Below are 15195 nucleotides of genomic sequence, written 5' to 3'. Positions count from 1 at the left end.
CAGAAACCTTGTAATCTGTTCGATCAGGTATCTTGATATCAGTGTCTGTCCTGGCACTCACTGCACTTCACCCATGGTTCTTAGAAAAAGAGATATAGTTGTTTATTGTTCTGAAAAGATCCACAGGAAAGAAAAAAAAAGGGCTTTGGCAGGGAGGAATTTAGAATTCAATCAGTTAACATCATTGATTATAATATAACAGCATATTCCAGCAGGTAGAGAGAAAGAGAACAGGAAGGGATTGCTCCACTGGAAGAGCTTAATTTCTCTTGGGAATTACTTTTAAACTTTTCCTTTTTCAGTGGTAGGAAGGGCTACTGAACTCAATTTAGACAGACTGTGGAATTAAAATAGCTCACATTTAATATGATTTTCTGTAGGCCCACACATGTGCAAGGTATAAAGGTCCATCGCAGGGAGCCACATCAGAGAAAAATAAGAATAGAATCCAGGGCTACAGAAATGGTTCGTCTCTGACCAAACTGAGGAAATGCACAGGTGGGTGATGGGCGATGGATGAGGATGGACAGGCGATGGATGAGGAATGCCCAGATGGAGTTCCTGATGAAACTCATGGGAGTAGCACTCTTCTTACCAAGACCACAGTTGACTCATTTGTTGTAGAACAATTAATTACCAGAAATTGTTTCTGAGGTTGTCCTCTCCCTCCTGTGTGACTGAAGACACATATCCAGCGATGGCATCATAGCTTCTGTGAAACCCACTGACTGCTTTTGGTTCCTTTGCCAGTTCAGAGTATCTGTTTGTGGCTCCGCATCCAATTTCCCAGTGAGTAAACAGCACCTGGGAAGGCTTCAGAACACTGTCACTTCAAACAAACTTTTCTGATTTACAGAGGTTCATAAGATGTGTTATGAGCAAAACATCTTCCAGGGGAAGATACGATTTCAAAGCTCAAACAGCCTCATCAAATGGCTGAGGAGCCTCATCAAACAGCCTCACCAAACTCATCAAATGGCTGAGGAGCCTCTATACCAAGTACAACAGAAAATGTCTGACCTTTCTCTGTCCTCGCGAGGTTATGAATGTTAATGGCGCCGTAAGAGACCTGGTGCAGACCTTTCCTCCACAAGCTCTTCTGGCTTGTAAGGTAAATTGGTGTCTCCAAACTGACTCACGACAGCCATCTCAGGCCAAAGAGCTGTGTCCACAGGATGGTGGGCCAAAAAAGCGTAGGAGACATGGAAATACTCATGAGTTACAGAATAGTAAGTCTAAAGTTTCTTTGTGATACAGTTATAGCAGTAAGCATAGTTAGATCAGTTATTTAAATAAAAAAAAGAAGAGAGGAACAGAGAGACAGAGAAAAAGTGTCTGTTGATGGTATGAAATTACAGCATTGGGAAATGTTTGGAATTGTTGGGTCAGATGTTATGATGCAATAATGCCGAGAAGGAGATACAAAATCAACACCTCTGGCATTAACGCCAATCAGCAATAAACATCTCATAGGGAAGAATAAAGGTGCATTTCAACAATCTAATGAGGAAAATATGACTAAGGAATCACACCCTGTGAGAAAATAATTTTTATTTTTTAATAATGATGACTCAAGCTCAATAACATATGCAAAGCAACTGGTTCTGACGTGCAGATAATTAGAGAGCTACCAAAAGAACAATCATAATTATGAAGATCAAAGTATTACATTATCTTCAGCATATCTATGAAAATGTCTGTAGGGGTATCAAGACAGAGGGTAAATGGCTTTCCATGACTCTTCAGTCAGCCATAACACCCATTACTAACTTTTATGGATCTCATAATCGTTGTGGCTTAGAAAGAAAATGTTGCTCCAGCCACAACTGCAAGCTGAGTATAAGTAAGATGGAAAATGAAGAAACCAACAACGAAATGAACTAATAACTTTTACCTCCCAAATAGAGATGAATTTCTATCAAAGTTTAACTCTCATGTGAAAAGACCCCTTGTCTTCCAGGCTCAAAATTTATGTTTTCTAAAAGTTATTTAGAGGCAAAATTTCATTTCCGAAGACGGGGTCATCACATCCTCTTCTCTTACAGAAATGCTGTAATGCAGTAGTTTTGGAGACCTCTGCAGTGTTAGAGAGACAAAAGACAGAAGGCAAGGAGAATCTAAAGGGTCATCAGAGCCGAGTCGCTGCTACACCAGGATAAAAGCCCTGCCATCAGTTGGTCAAGGTCAGTCTCAAAACTGTTTCTATTTCCCATCCAAAGCTCCCGCAATGGAAGCACCTTCCAGACCCTTATGCCTCCCACAGATAAAAAGCTCCTCTTAGTTTCCAGCCGAAATACACTCAAAACCAGATTATGTCCTTTCCTGTGTGGACAACAGGTTTGTCTTTTATTTTAAATAGCCCTGGTACCTCCTTCCTTGAGAGCAAGCTGATAATCATCCTAGCCTCCATTTTGCTAAGTTGAAAAGCTGGATCCCTTTGCTCTCTTCTCCCAAGACAGACTCAGTGAGGACTTATAGATGCTACATATCTATTTCAGTTTAAAATAATCTTTGAGTGACTGGAAAATTGCACAAAATTTTAGAAAATCACAACTTTGAAATTACATCACTGTATGTCCATCCTTCTGTGCAAGACAGGATTATTTCCTGGAAGTGATACTACCAGAGGTTGGTGAAAAAAGGAAGAGCATTGCTTCTCCAAAGGTTATTCTACTGAGATTTACCACTAAGCACTCTGAAAGACAGTACCCATGATCAGTTACTGCCAGTTCTGAAGGTAAAATGAAACAAGACTCAGGCACAGGGTGTTTGAGTTCATATTTCTCCAACTCCAAAATTAAAACAGAGTAACTAGGTGGTGCTTTCACCACCTGGTTTCAGGACAAAAAATGACTACTAAGAACAAAGAGGAACTAGTAAAATGAGTCTCACTCACTAATTAGGCAGCAACATACAATCTGCAACAGAATCTAACACACAGCCACCCACCTGAAATTACAGTGCATGCTTTGTGTGAATCAGCATGCAAAGACAATACCCATGGGGAGTGCTGTCCCAAGCCCCAAAAGAAATTCCCCTTAGCACATCACTTTCGGCATGAGCACTAAGGCTGGCAACCTCCATGGGAAGCTGGACTGCCTTCCAGGTGACACCCACCCAACAAGGTATAAATAGCCACCAGCGAGGACGAAGGCTGCACTCTGATCTTCTGTATCAAGCTGAGCAGCGGGCTTTGCTTTTGGGGCTGGATTTCTGATCACTTCAACCATGAGCTGCAGCATCAAGAGAACATCTACCACCTCTTACAGGAGCGGTGGAGGTGGCGGCGGCTGTGGTGGCGGTAGCGGCAGGAGTTCCTCCGTCTCCTGCCGGCGATACGCCTCCTCTGTGACAGGCGGAGGAAGCTATGGGGGGGGAGCATGCGGCATTGCCTACGGAGGGGGCATGAGCGCTGGCAGCCTTGCTGGTGGCTTTGGTGGAGGCTTGGGAGGAGGCTTTGGTGGAGGCCTAGGAGGAGGCTTTGGTGGTGGTTTTGCAGGAGGCTTTTGTGCTGGGGGGGACACCCTTCTGAGCGGCAATGAGAAGGTCACCATGCAGAACCTCAATGACCGCCTGGCTACTTACCTGGACAAGGTGCGAAGGCTGGAGGAAGAAAATACTCAGCTGGAGCAGTACATCCGGGAGTGGTACAGGAAACAAGCTCCCAGTGTTTCCAAGGACTACACCTCCTACTACCAGACCATCGAACAACTCCAAAATCAGGTAGGATAGCCCCGACTAACGTGGCTCCATCTCCACACGCTAGTCCCACTTGTAAGGACGTCTTCCTTCCCTCTGCCACTGGCTCTAAAGGGGTGGGAGGGAGCTGCTGGACGGCCTTGCTGGTGGTACTGCCGGCAGAAACCTGCTGAGCTGCGCCTCCCAGCTCTGGGGTAAGCAAACCCCACCACCATGCCACAAGCGAAAGGCATGTGCTCTGGGGGCACAGCCCGAGGCATCAAGGAGTGCTCCACCAGGCCCAAACATGCTGGCGCACGTAACTGAGATCCCACGTTCTACAGGTGGCTCCAAACCAGGCGTGTGTGGTTTCCAGTGCTTCCCTCTGCTCCCACCCAGTTCAGCTGGATGGAGCGCTAAGCCACAGCACCTGGACTGCAAGACCTGAAGGCCCTTTATCTTTGCACACTCCTACACAGACCAGAGGGAAGGACCAAGGCCTTCCCTCGCAATCAGCTTTCTTTATAATGAGATGAATTTACAGCATCACGGACAAAGACTTCACTTTCTTATACACCCAGAGTGCAGAAACCCGTAGGTATTGCTGATGTCTCAGCCTAAATGTTCTTCTGTTCTTTCCCACGTCAATATATTCTTTGATCAGAATGTATGGGGAAGCCAAAATCTTGCACTCACCAGTTCTTGTGTTATGGCAGTTCAACAATTGTCTGTGGCTCCTGCATTAATGCAGGAAACAATTCCAAGATTTGCAACAACGCCCCACCAAAGCTTTGGGTCTTCTTTCTGCTTGTCCTGCATGTCTTGAACATCCTCCCCAACTTCCCCTTTTCCAGATCATTTCTGCCACTGTGGACAATAATAAACTGGTTCTGGACATCGATAACAGCAAGATGACCGCTGATGACTTCCGAATGAAGTGAGTACCTCTCTGCAAACCTTGCACATTTCATGTAATGAATTTTACGAGATTCGTGAATGCAGGTGACCATACCCTGTTCTAAGTGGGATGACCGAGCCTACGCACTGTAATGAAATGAATGTGTAATGCTTCTTTCTTTGGTATAGGTATGAGAATGAGCTGGTCATCCGTCAGACTGTGGAGGCTGATATTAATGGCTTGAGAAATCTCCTGGATGATCTCACTTGCACTCGGTCTTCACTGGAATCTGAGCTAGAGTCCTTGAAGGATGAGCTGATTGCTCTTAAGAGAAACCATGAGGAGGTATGATCCAATGATAAATAGCGTGTCCAAGACACAGTCCCTTGATTCTTCAGCTTTCCCAAAGTTACAGATCAAATCAGTTCAGCCTTATGTCATGTGACTGTCATTCCTTTGAGCCTTGACACTGCTTTGCCCACCGCCCCCAACACAAGAAATGACCTGTGCTCTTTGCTCCTCTCCTCGGCCTCTCTGCAGGAAATGAGGCAGCTGCAGGCTCAAACTGGTGGTGACGTGAGTGTGGAGGTCAATGCTGCCCCTGGCGAAGACTTGACAAAGATACTGAACGACCTGAGAAACGAATACGAGCAGGTCATCGAGAAGAACCGCAGAGAGGTTGAGCAGTGGTATGAAGTCAAGGTACGTTGCGATGCACAAAGTGCAGTCTCCTTCTGTGGGAAAGCCCAGACACCCTGGGACGGGCCACGCAAAGCCTCTGGCTAAAGGGGGAGGCTGCTCACTGGCACCTCGCTTGCACGGCTGGGGAATGGGCAGGAAAGAGCTGCTGGGAAAGACTGCAGCGGCAGAGGGGGAGCAGGCCAGGTCTGGTGCACAAAGGTGGGTGGAACGGCACGATCTACCGAGCAATGACCAGGCTGTCCTCGATGGGGACAGGATGAAGGGGAGAGTGGCTCCCTGGCTATCTTAGTTCGCTGTCAGCAAATCTGCTCCCTGAGGGGATTTTCTCACTCAGAAAGTGTGTCTGGGGTTTGACTCCTGCAGATTGAAGAAGTCAATCGGCAGGTCACTTCCAGCAGCCAGGACATCCAGACCAGCAGCCACCAGCTCACCGAACTGAGACGCGAAACGCAGAACCTGGAGATCGAACTGCAGGCGCAGATCAGCACGGTACGTGGGGCAGGATCGCCGAGGGCCCTTCCCCCCTCAGGACGGGCAGGGACGGGTAGAGCTCTGGTCCTAAACTCCTGCATTTCCAATTCCACTTTCAGAAAAACTCTCTGGAAAACTCCTTGGCAGAGACCGAATCTCGCTATGGCTGCCTGCTGCAACAAATCCAAGGGCAGATTAACTCTGTAGAGGAGGAGTTGGCCAACATCCGCTGCGAGATGGAGAGTCAGAACCAGGAGTACAAGATGCTCCTGGGCATCAAGACCCGCCTGGAGCAGGAGATTGCTCAGTACCGGGCTCTGCTGCAGGAGGGACAGCAAGACATTGTGTATGTATTCTGTTTGCAAATAAGCGGATAAAATCTATCACGACCTTTTCTCTATTGGGAGTCTCAGAAGACAGAGTAGAATGTTTTAGCAGTCTGTAGTTGAAATCTAAATACAACAGGTTTTTCCACAGTAGCTGCATTGAAATGTGTACATAATAAGTACATCACACAGAGGGCAACACAGAGCATATAGTTACTGACATATTTTCATTTAATCAGTTCCTCTTGGCCTGTTTGTGCAGAGTGAATTCCATGAGAGTAATCACTGTGCAAAAGCAGTCTGTAATACACTGCCTTCTGCCAGCTGATGAGCAAGCACAGCTGGACTGTGAGAGTAGAATTATATTTCTACAGTCTTTTGTTTTTTCTCTTTCTACCACTTTCCAGGAAAATATAGCTGACAGGAATGAAAAGAAGGAAAAAAAAAAAAGAAATATTTGCAAGGTCCAGGAAAAGCCAAGCTGTTACATGCACTGCACATTATGTTACAGTATGTCTCTCTATGAAGGTATTTATCATTCGCTTCATTAAATCTCCTTTCCTTGCACAGAACGTCACAAGGAGCTCTCCAAGGAGGGGGAATGTCCTCCCACTCTTATTCCTCTACTTCCTACTCTCACGGGCAATCTGGTGACAAGACAGGTAAGAAACACCTTCCAAAGAGGTTCCTAATTTATCCTGTCCCCATAGCTTTCATATTTTGTGTTTCATCTGTTTTTCCTACTAATACTATCCCTTTTGTTATGGTTTCCACGTTTCCAATTGCAACAGGGATTAAACCATTCACAATCAAATCTCTTAATTTCAAGGTGTCTTAGCTTCAGCTACAGAAACAACTCCTTTCCCACACTTTTGCTAACGCAGACGGCCATTTACATAAGGGATACATCTGAAATATCAGTGCCGTGAGAGACTCTTGATTTCCCCATCAGAGTAATGGTTTCTTCTTTCATTCCCCAGGGCAGTCAAGAGTGTGTTAAGATACCACCGATGAGTTGGTCTTCCCTGATCTACCTACTGCCGCCTGAGCAGCCCAGCCTTCAACGCGATAATACACACAGCACGTGCACTGTCCACCTACCCAATGCACAGATTGCTCCACAGATGTTATTCATGAAGCTGAGATGAATAATTTCTAGGACTCCTAAACTTATCTGCTTTTTCCTTTTTATATTGTTCTTCATCTGCAATGACTGTACCTACATGCACTTATTCGCAGTGCAATTCGTGATCTACTTTCTGCTGATAACAATGCCTCTAATAAAACTTTACTTTTCTGCAACGCAAAGAAAACTGTGTCCAACAATCTATTTGGTATACGCATATTGTATTTAAATTTAGGTGGAAAAAATGAGATACACCTTCACAGAGAAATTAAGGTTGGGTGTATTATGTAATATGGCCACAAAGAAAACAGTGTACCCTAACTTAATCAGATGATAAATTCTGGTATCAGTCAGGATAAAATATTGGAGATGAATGAATACTTTCACATTAAACTCAAGAGTGACACCTATGGGGAAGAAAAAAGGATGGGTGAAACTTTTTTCATAGCGTACATTGCAAGTGATGTGCAAGTAGTTGATTTGTTAGTTCAGCAGCTGAACTGAAACAATTAAGCCCAAAATTTCATGAAAATTTTTCCAAATCAAAACCACTTTCCTTGGAGTCACTGAACGAGAAATCAGTCGCACCCGGGCAGCCCTCTCCCCCAACTTTCAGATGAGGGCTCTGTCTAATCTCGTTCAATAAAAGCAAAGGATTAGATCAGGAAATGAGTGATGTGTATACAGAGAAGTTCTCCTTGTAACACAAAGTTCAATTGCTAGGATTATTCCTCCTGACATGTTGGAAGATCGGGGCTCAGGTCTTTTATGTGATGGTTCAGAATAAGGCAGCGCGTTCTCTTGTTTCTCAAGGCAGTACTCCTGCCTCTATGGCTGGCCAGCGCTCTGGGTGGCTGGGTGGAGGACGACGGGTGGAGGCAAGGCTCAGTCTCTCTTACTAAAACTGCTCCACTTCATGTAACACACTTACACTATTTGGGCTTGGCAGAGGAAGAAAAATCGGTGAAACGTCTCACCCATTTAAAACTTACAAATCTGTGTTTAGGTATTTGATTTGCAGTGGGCTGAGAAAGCAGCTGAACAGGGTCTACCACATATCAGGGGAGTGACTCACTGGTGAGCGACTCGGGTCTCACAAGCCTCCATTGTTCTCTGAACAGCACATAAATCACAAACATTCTTTATTCTGTCAAATAGCTTTGCACTTGCACTTTGGTTTGCAAACAGATTCAGGTCAGGTAAGATACCATCTTTTTGGATAACCATGTATTATTTAAAAAGGCATCAAATTGTCTACACGTTGCAATCTAAAGCCAAATACTCAGCACAGCCAAGAAAAGAGATGAGTCAGAGAAACTCTCCCTAAAAACCAAAGGAGATTTGTAAAGTCAAAGCAAAAATACCTCTCCCTTGAGTCACAACAGGATTCTCATGCTCCTCCACGAGCTAACAGAGACTTGTGTTCTGCCTTATGCTCCATTTTACTTCTCAATTCAACCAGTGCTGACCACCTCAAAAAAATAAAGGTCTAAACCTGAGCATTAGTCAGCTGTAATGGACTTGGGGATGAAATAACTTAGTTGACCAGAGGTTAAACAGAAAGAATGTTTCTGATCCCAGAAAGGAGCCAATGGTGTTGTAGGCCGTCTGTTAGGAACACGCTCAAGTTTCCTGTTTCCCTACCACTGTCCCTCTGAAGTGGGAAAGGGGAGAACCCCGGTGCCGGGTGTGCTGCCCTCAGTCTCTGCAGAGCATTTGGAGGATGGAGGCGGGTGGACTCTGGGCGCATCCGCCGCTGAGCCCAGGCGCCCACCTCTGGCTCCCCTTGGACTTTGCTGGGTGGAGGTATTAGGCGGGACTTACCAGAGCAGAATTTGCCCATTGTAACACCAAAGCCCATCAAAACAAGATGGAATAAGCTGGAATCGGTCTGCATTTGCAGTGTCAGTGTGCGAGAGAACTGTGCTCTGCTCGTGGTGGTTGGGCTCAGGTCTGTTCCCGTGGCTGCGCTCACGGCACGACCCCCCCGGTGCCTCAGCCGCTGCCGGCCCGTGACGCTGTGGGTGCAGCACCTCGGTCCGCGCAGCGCGGGGGTTCGCACAGCATCCTCTAGTGGCAAATCCAGAAAAGACACAGGAGCATTTGTGACGGAAACTGTTCAATACGGTCTCAAATTCAAGCCTCAGACCTGGGAAACGGTTAGGCCAAGGAAAGAGCAGCTAAAATAATAAAACAGATTCGTTTTTCACAGAGGTAACATTGTGATACTAGATGCGGTAATAAACCAAATCAACAGAGAGACACTAAAAAGGTCTGGAAAATTAAATCATTATGAAGGACGGGGAAGAGAAAGAGAGGAAGCATCTGTTTCGCATAATTTTGCCCAAAGGTTTTGAGGTAATTCCATATGAAATCAGCAAACTTGGATTAACTCAAAACCTCCTGTATAGTTCTTGCATGCATTTAATTAGCGTTGAAGTTGTTTCGTCTCTGTTTTCAACGCATTTAGTAGCAACAGTGGTTGACACAGACAGACAGGGAGCCTGGTATTACCAAGTGAAGAGGAGAAGATTTTTATTAATAATGAGGTTCAATATAATGGTGCCGTGTTTAAAAAACAGGCCTGCAGGGGGGACTGTGGAGATACCGACGTTCTGTACTGGTAGTTTCCAAAGGCAGCCAAGGTATTGTGCATTATAATCTTTGGGTGTGTTTGAATTTCTTAATTCTGGAAATTAATCATCTCCACCTGCATAATCTAACGATCTCAGGAGGTTAGATGAAGATGAGAGGGGGGAAATAGCTGCATAGAGAAGAATCCTGAACAAGAAGCAGAAATTAGTGGACTGAATTCTCTGGCTGAGGGCTGCCGTGTGCCTGCAGGGTCCAGACCGCAGCAAACGTTTCTGTTTGGAAGGGCAGCTGCCAGGCGGGGACAGGTAAAGCCGCCCGATGCGGCCACGTCCTGCGGCTTCGTGCCGGCTCTCCACAGTCTCCCGCTCTCTTGGCCACAAGGAACTGGTCCCAGTGAGGCAGCGCCTGCTGCCCGCAGCCTGGCCGGGCCCCCCCACCTCAGCCAGGCTGGTGCAAGGCATCTTCCCTGCTGGCCCCACCACTGCCACGGGTACTGCAGAGAGAGAACCTGTCATTCACTGTGCTTCTGATAAAAAGTCAGACGAAAGGAACTTTAGTGATATTTCTCACATTTCCCAACCTACCATAATCATGAAAAACAACAGCAGTCAGTTAAGGAAGTACAAAAATTCTTCTAGGAAAATCCTTTCTTTCTGTATTCCAAGTAACATATTTCTGTTAAGTTTCATGCAATACACAACATTTTGGAGTGGGAATGCCAACAAATTTCTGAATTTCTTCAAGTATTTTCACATTATGACAAGCATTAAGGGCAAATGGTGTCTCATGGTTGATACAGAGAAGATGCAATTCCAGGGGCACCAGAGCTGACTTTCGTAACTTTTTTAGTACTGCCTAAAGAGAAGTTTATGCACGCTGCAATTACTCCTAATAACCCACTGTTTATGAGCCCACGCTCAGAGATGCATTGCAAAGGCTGGCTGCAGGGAACACCTTTCCACGGGCATGCACTCCTGCGCTAACCCGCCCTGGCAGCAGGAGCGCGCCTGCGGATCAAAGGCACTTACAGTCTCATTAATCAACGTTTTCTTACTACAGCTCTAATCTTAGTTCAGTTCTTTCCCACAACCCGATGACAGGCTATCAAAAATTATGGCAGTATCAAGAACTTCACAGTGATTTCACACACGCAAAGATTTTAAACAAATGCTGCTGACTCCTTTCTGTTGAAAATGCTGTTAGAAATCATGTCACCAGAATCTTACAGTTTTTATCCGTTATTAAAGGTAGATCCATTAGAAAAAAGTGAAAAGGCACTCAGCAAGTATCTCAGTCAGCTTGATTTGGTGGTGGTGGGCTGCCCAAAATATCTACGCAGTCAGTGCACACCTTAGTGTTTAGTTAAAAGAAGATTTAAAGCTGAATACAAGTGTCAGAGGCTGGTGGAAAACCACGGTTCTCACTCAGATACAGTTAATAGCCAGGACTGTCCAGGAAGGTAACCCACCTGATACACACAAATACTGTGGAATTTGCTTATAAACTACTATTTTGAAAATGGAGCAAACTGTTACGAGTAATTAGAAATACCCTTTTCCTTTCCTAAAGGTATGCAGTCATTCTGGGCAGCCAAACCCAGGGCTGCAGAACGTGTTTCCCGGAGCTGATAGTTGCTATGAGAACAAGCTGTTCTAAAACCACCTCAAACTAGTGGCTACAGGACATGCCCTCGGAGAGTAATGCAGTTTGATCTTCTCACTGAGCCTAACAGAGATCTGGAGACTCTCAGAATTTATCTCAAGCAAAAATCAGTATGAAACCAACCGTCGGACCAGGAAAGCCCAAATCCAGTTGACAGGATCCATCAGCAGGGTACAAAGAGAGTTCCTTGTTTTCTGATTTGATGAAGAACATGTGTTTAATGCTTGCACAGTAAAACCTCTACCTTTACAGGAAGCCGTGGCTTGTCGCTATGATCAGAATATATTCTTATAAAACTAGCAAAAGAAATAATAAAATATAATTACATAAATACAAATATATAAAGAGATGCATATAAATCTATGAGCACATAAACATAAATAGCACAAATACAAATATGGTCTCCAAATGTTTTACAGATATGAACAGAATAAAATAGCTCATCCCTCTCTGTGCTATGAAACCCATCTACTCTCATTCTACCAGGCCGGGGGGGGTTTCCGAGTCGGAATTTTCCATGCGGCCTATGGGAAAATGCCCTCTGAATGGCTCTAGGCCTCCTCCTGCAGCATGAATCACTGCAGACCTGCAGTGACCTGGCAAACCTTCCCCGCGTACCCGCTCCCTCCGAAGCCTGGCACGGGATCAGTCTATCTGGTTTTGGCAGTGGCCTCTAAGTCGCTTATTGCTGCTGCCTGCAGCAACCTGACTTTTGGAACGCATCCTCTCGTCAGTTAGACATTTGACACTTAATAATAGTTTCCAGCCCCATCATACCTTGCTGAGATTTACCGAGCAGATAATAGGTTAGAGGAAGTGTAAAAATATATCCAGTGACTTGTCTTTCACTCATCAGGGCTTGGTGTCTGAACTGATCCTTTCTTCCCACACAATTTTTAACCAAGCTACAAGAAAATCTATTTTATTTTCCAGTCTCAGGTACTTTACTCCCTGATGTGCGTTACCATTATAGTTCTGCGTCGATAGAGAAGTCAAGCATTTCTAGGGAAACTGAGACAATAATGAGGTATTTCCAAAAGTACACACCACATCCAGTTTCAAGTATTTGCCAAGTATTTACATTGCTGCCAGTTATTTAAGTGTTTGAGTTCACGATCTTTCATTATTTTCCTCATACTAACTTATTCAAATATTACACAAATGACAAACTTTGAGAAATTAAATTCTATGTCCCAATATCACTAAAGAAGCCTGTAGCTCAACAGGAATCCGTATCTTTCAAGTTCAGCTCAAATCATTGAATCATCATTTCTCTTCTGCCATGAAAGAACTAGACCCCTGGATAAAACTGAGTTGTCCTGCATCTTACTCTCGTAATTTCTTTTAAAACTGAACCCTTACATGACCTTATTTCTCATCTCTTTCAATGCAGAAATCAGGGCAGTCACATGCATTTGTCTTCCCCAAATCACATTCCTTCTACTTTGCAAAAATAGTAATTTTGAGAAAGTTAAGTGTTGCGCTCTGCTCTTATCTACCCTCTTTTTAAAGCGTGAACAGCTGTGTGTGCATGTGCTGGGACCTGCCTTTTCAGCACGTAAACATTCTTGTCTTTGAATCTTTGGCACATTCAGTGCATATGTGGCAACGCAAGGTTTGTGAAGATAAAAAAAAAGATTAATGATGGGATATAAAAGCAAGAAAACTAAGAATTGTACCTTAGGCAGACATTCAACACAGTCATTTCAGTACCAGCTGCAGACCAGCTCTTGTTATCATTGGTTCTTCCCACAAGGAAGTTTAAAGAAACAATAGAAAATTTTGTGCTTAATTAAAGAGATTCAAACGTTTCATGTGTATGATCTTCAACAGGAGAGGAAAACATACAAAGTTGTGATTTTAAAAGGGCATACGTCATGATCAGTAGAGTGTGATGGCCAAAGTTTTCATGAGCTAGAGAAGAGACTAAGACTGAAAATGTGCATACAAAGAGTCAAGAAGCACATTTTCACTGATGGAAGCAGAGGTAGAAAGGAAGAATTATCAGAAGGGACAAACAATTAAAGATTTACAAGGTAAATTCAGAAAAATAATCTGACATTCCTCATTCGTCCACAGAAGCATCCATGGAATTGCGGACACCAATAATGGAGTCATTAAATTGTTCACAGAGTTCACTTAAATGTTAAATGTTAAAATGTTCACAGAGTTCACTTAATTGTGAATTAGCATTATGTGCATTAGCAATCCCTGGAAGCAAATACAGCAGGATGTGAAAAAAGTGAAGTACATGCCGGTGTCACTCAGGGGCAATAAAAAATGTTTTACAGGACAGTTAACAAAAATAGTCTGAAACGATATGAACAGTTTTGTAAAGCAGTGGTGACTACTAAAGCAGAGTAGACAAAGGGGAAACAGAACAAGGGCTCAGCAGGAGCCTGGGCGTGGACTGCCTCCACCGGTCTGCTGGATGACTTCACTTTAATAAACGTGTCTCCCTTACCCTCAGATAAGCTGCAGATAAAGGAAATTCCCTTTGTTGACCATTCCTTATATTTCCTTTAGGGAAAAGCTGACCCTACAGTAAATTGAGTTTATTGTGGTGGGAAGAAAAAAGACCTATGCAGAATGATAAAAGCACTTTCTTTCTTGAGCAAATACTTTGCCATACTAAAGGCTTTCCCAAGCATTTAAGTGCATGTTATCACCTTAAGGGAGTCCCAACAAAATCAAACACATACAGCCACTGAGGTAAAAGAGAGATCTAAAGTTAAAAGAAAATCAAAACCTTTCTGGAAACGCAGAATGTAGTTTTAATAAAAATGCTGCACGAGGGACTGATTTGCTACTAGAAGCTTAGGATCTATTTGGTGCTATAAATAAGATTAAATAGTTAGTTCATTTGACAGTGTCTCCCAAGCTTCTCCTCTCCTGACACTTCCAGATGTATTTCCAAACTGCCATGAAGAATTGCCGCTCATTCTTTGGAAAATTTTTCCCTTACGCGGAAGCAAACCCAACCTGCTTGTGGTACATGACCAATATTCTTACAGTATAATATATGACGATTGCTGCTTTTACTCCAGGGGGTTCAGAGGGAATGCGGAGGCCTTCCAGACCCCATTTTTCATTAACTGGATCATAAAATATTATGCAGCATCATAAATGCGCATTTTATTTTGCAAAACCCCAAAATACACTGCTCTGAGGACCTGACATGGGAGTTCAGGGAACGATGAACCTAGAGGGAAGGATGTTCCTCTCTCCTTGCAGCAGGAGACAAATCAGAATACGCTGGTATTTGTTCTCCTTTAAGCTTCTTGTATTTCTGTTCAGTGAAGAAAAGGTCATTGACTTAAATTCTTTATGCTGTAACTATGGACTTTAATATCTGTTCTTCTGTAGCTTTCTTTTCGTCTGCAGGCAGCCTGTAACTTTCTGATACTCGTTTCACGTACTCACAGGACTCGGAACAGTAACCAGCCAGGCAGGTTTTTCCTACCCAGGGCTGAACAGGACATTCAGATCTACAGAAGGAATGACCAGCGTGTCTTCGGAAGACAGCAGTGTCCTCCCTATCTCTTAAGAAAGGCTGTACAGTTTTACTGTGCAAGTTGGAGAGCTGTGTACACGCAGCAGTCTCCACAGACAGAAGAGAACTCAGCGGCGATGCCCCCAGGCTACAGCATCCCCGGCAGGTAGTGCATGGTGTGTACATTGTGCGTATGAAGTGATATATTCTGTACCTGACTCATTGCAGAATTCCTCTGTCTGAT

The 15195-nt window shown here is 44.2% G+C and overlaps 1 protein-coding gene and 1 long non-coding RNA gene across 2 annotated transcripts in view; one reads left to right on the top strand and one right to left on the bottom strand.

Annotated features, from left to right (window-relative positions):
- LOC141732863 (uncharacterized) overlaps nt 1-15195 on the bottom strand; it is a 165732-nt gene that overhangs the window by 82198 nt on the left and 68339 nt on the right. The gene's annotated exons all lie outside the window — the stretch shown is intronic.
- On the top strand, nt 3187-7380 carry LOC141732535 (keratin, type I cytoskeletal 17-like). Its single transcript, XM_074561670.1, has 8 exons — nt 3187-3723; nt 4533-4615; nt 4765-4921; nt 5117-5278; nt 5642-5767; nt 5869-6095; nt 6646-6737; nt 7056-7380. Exons 1-8 carry the CDS (start codon nt 3229-3231, stop codon nt 7073-7075), a joined length of 1362 nt encoding a protein of 453 aa, XP_074417771.1. The 5' UTR covers nt 3187-3228; the 3' UTR covers nt 7076-7380.

The sequence above is a fragment of the Larus michahellis genome, chromosome 18 (assembly GCF_964199755.1).
Source record: "Larus michahellis chromosome 18, bLarMic1.1, whole genome shotgun sequence".
In the NCBI taxonomy this organism is placed as follows: Eukaryota; Metazoa; Chordata; class Aves; order Charadriiformes; family Laridae; genus Larus; species Larus michahellis.
Note: the sequence above shows the minus strand (reverse complement) of the source record. Positions and strands in the feature narration are given on the sequence as shown.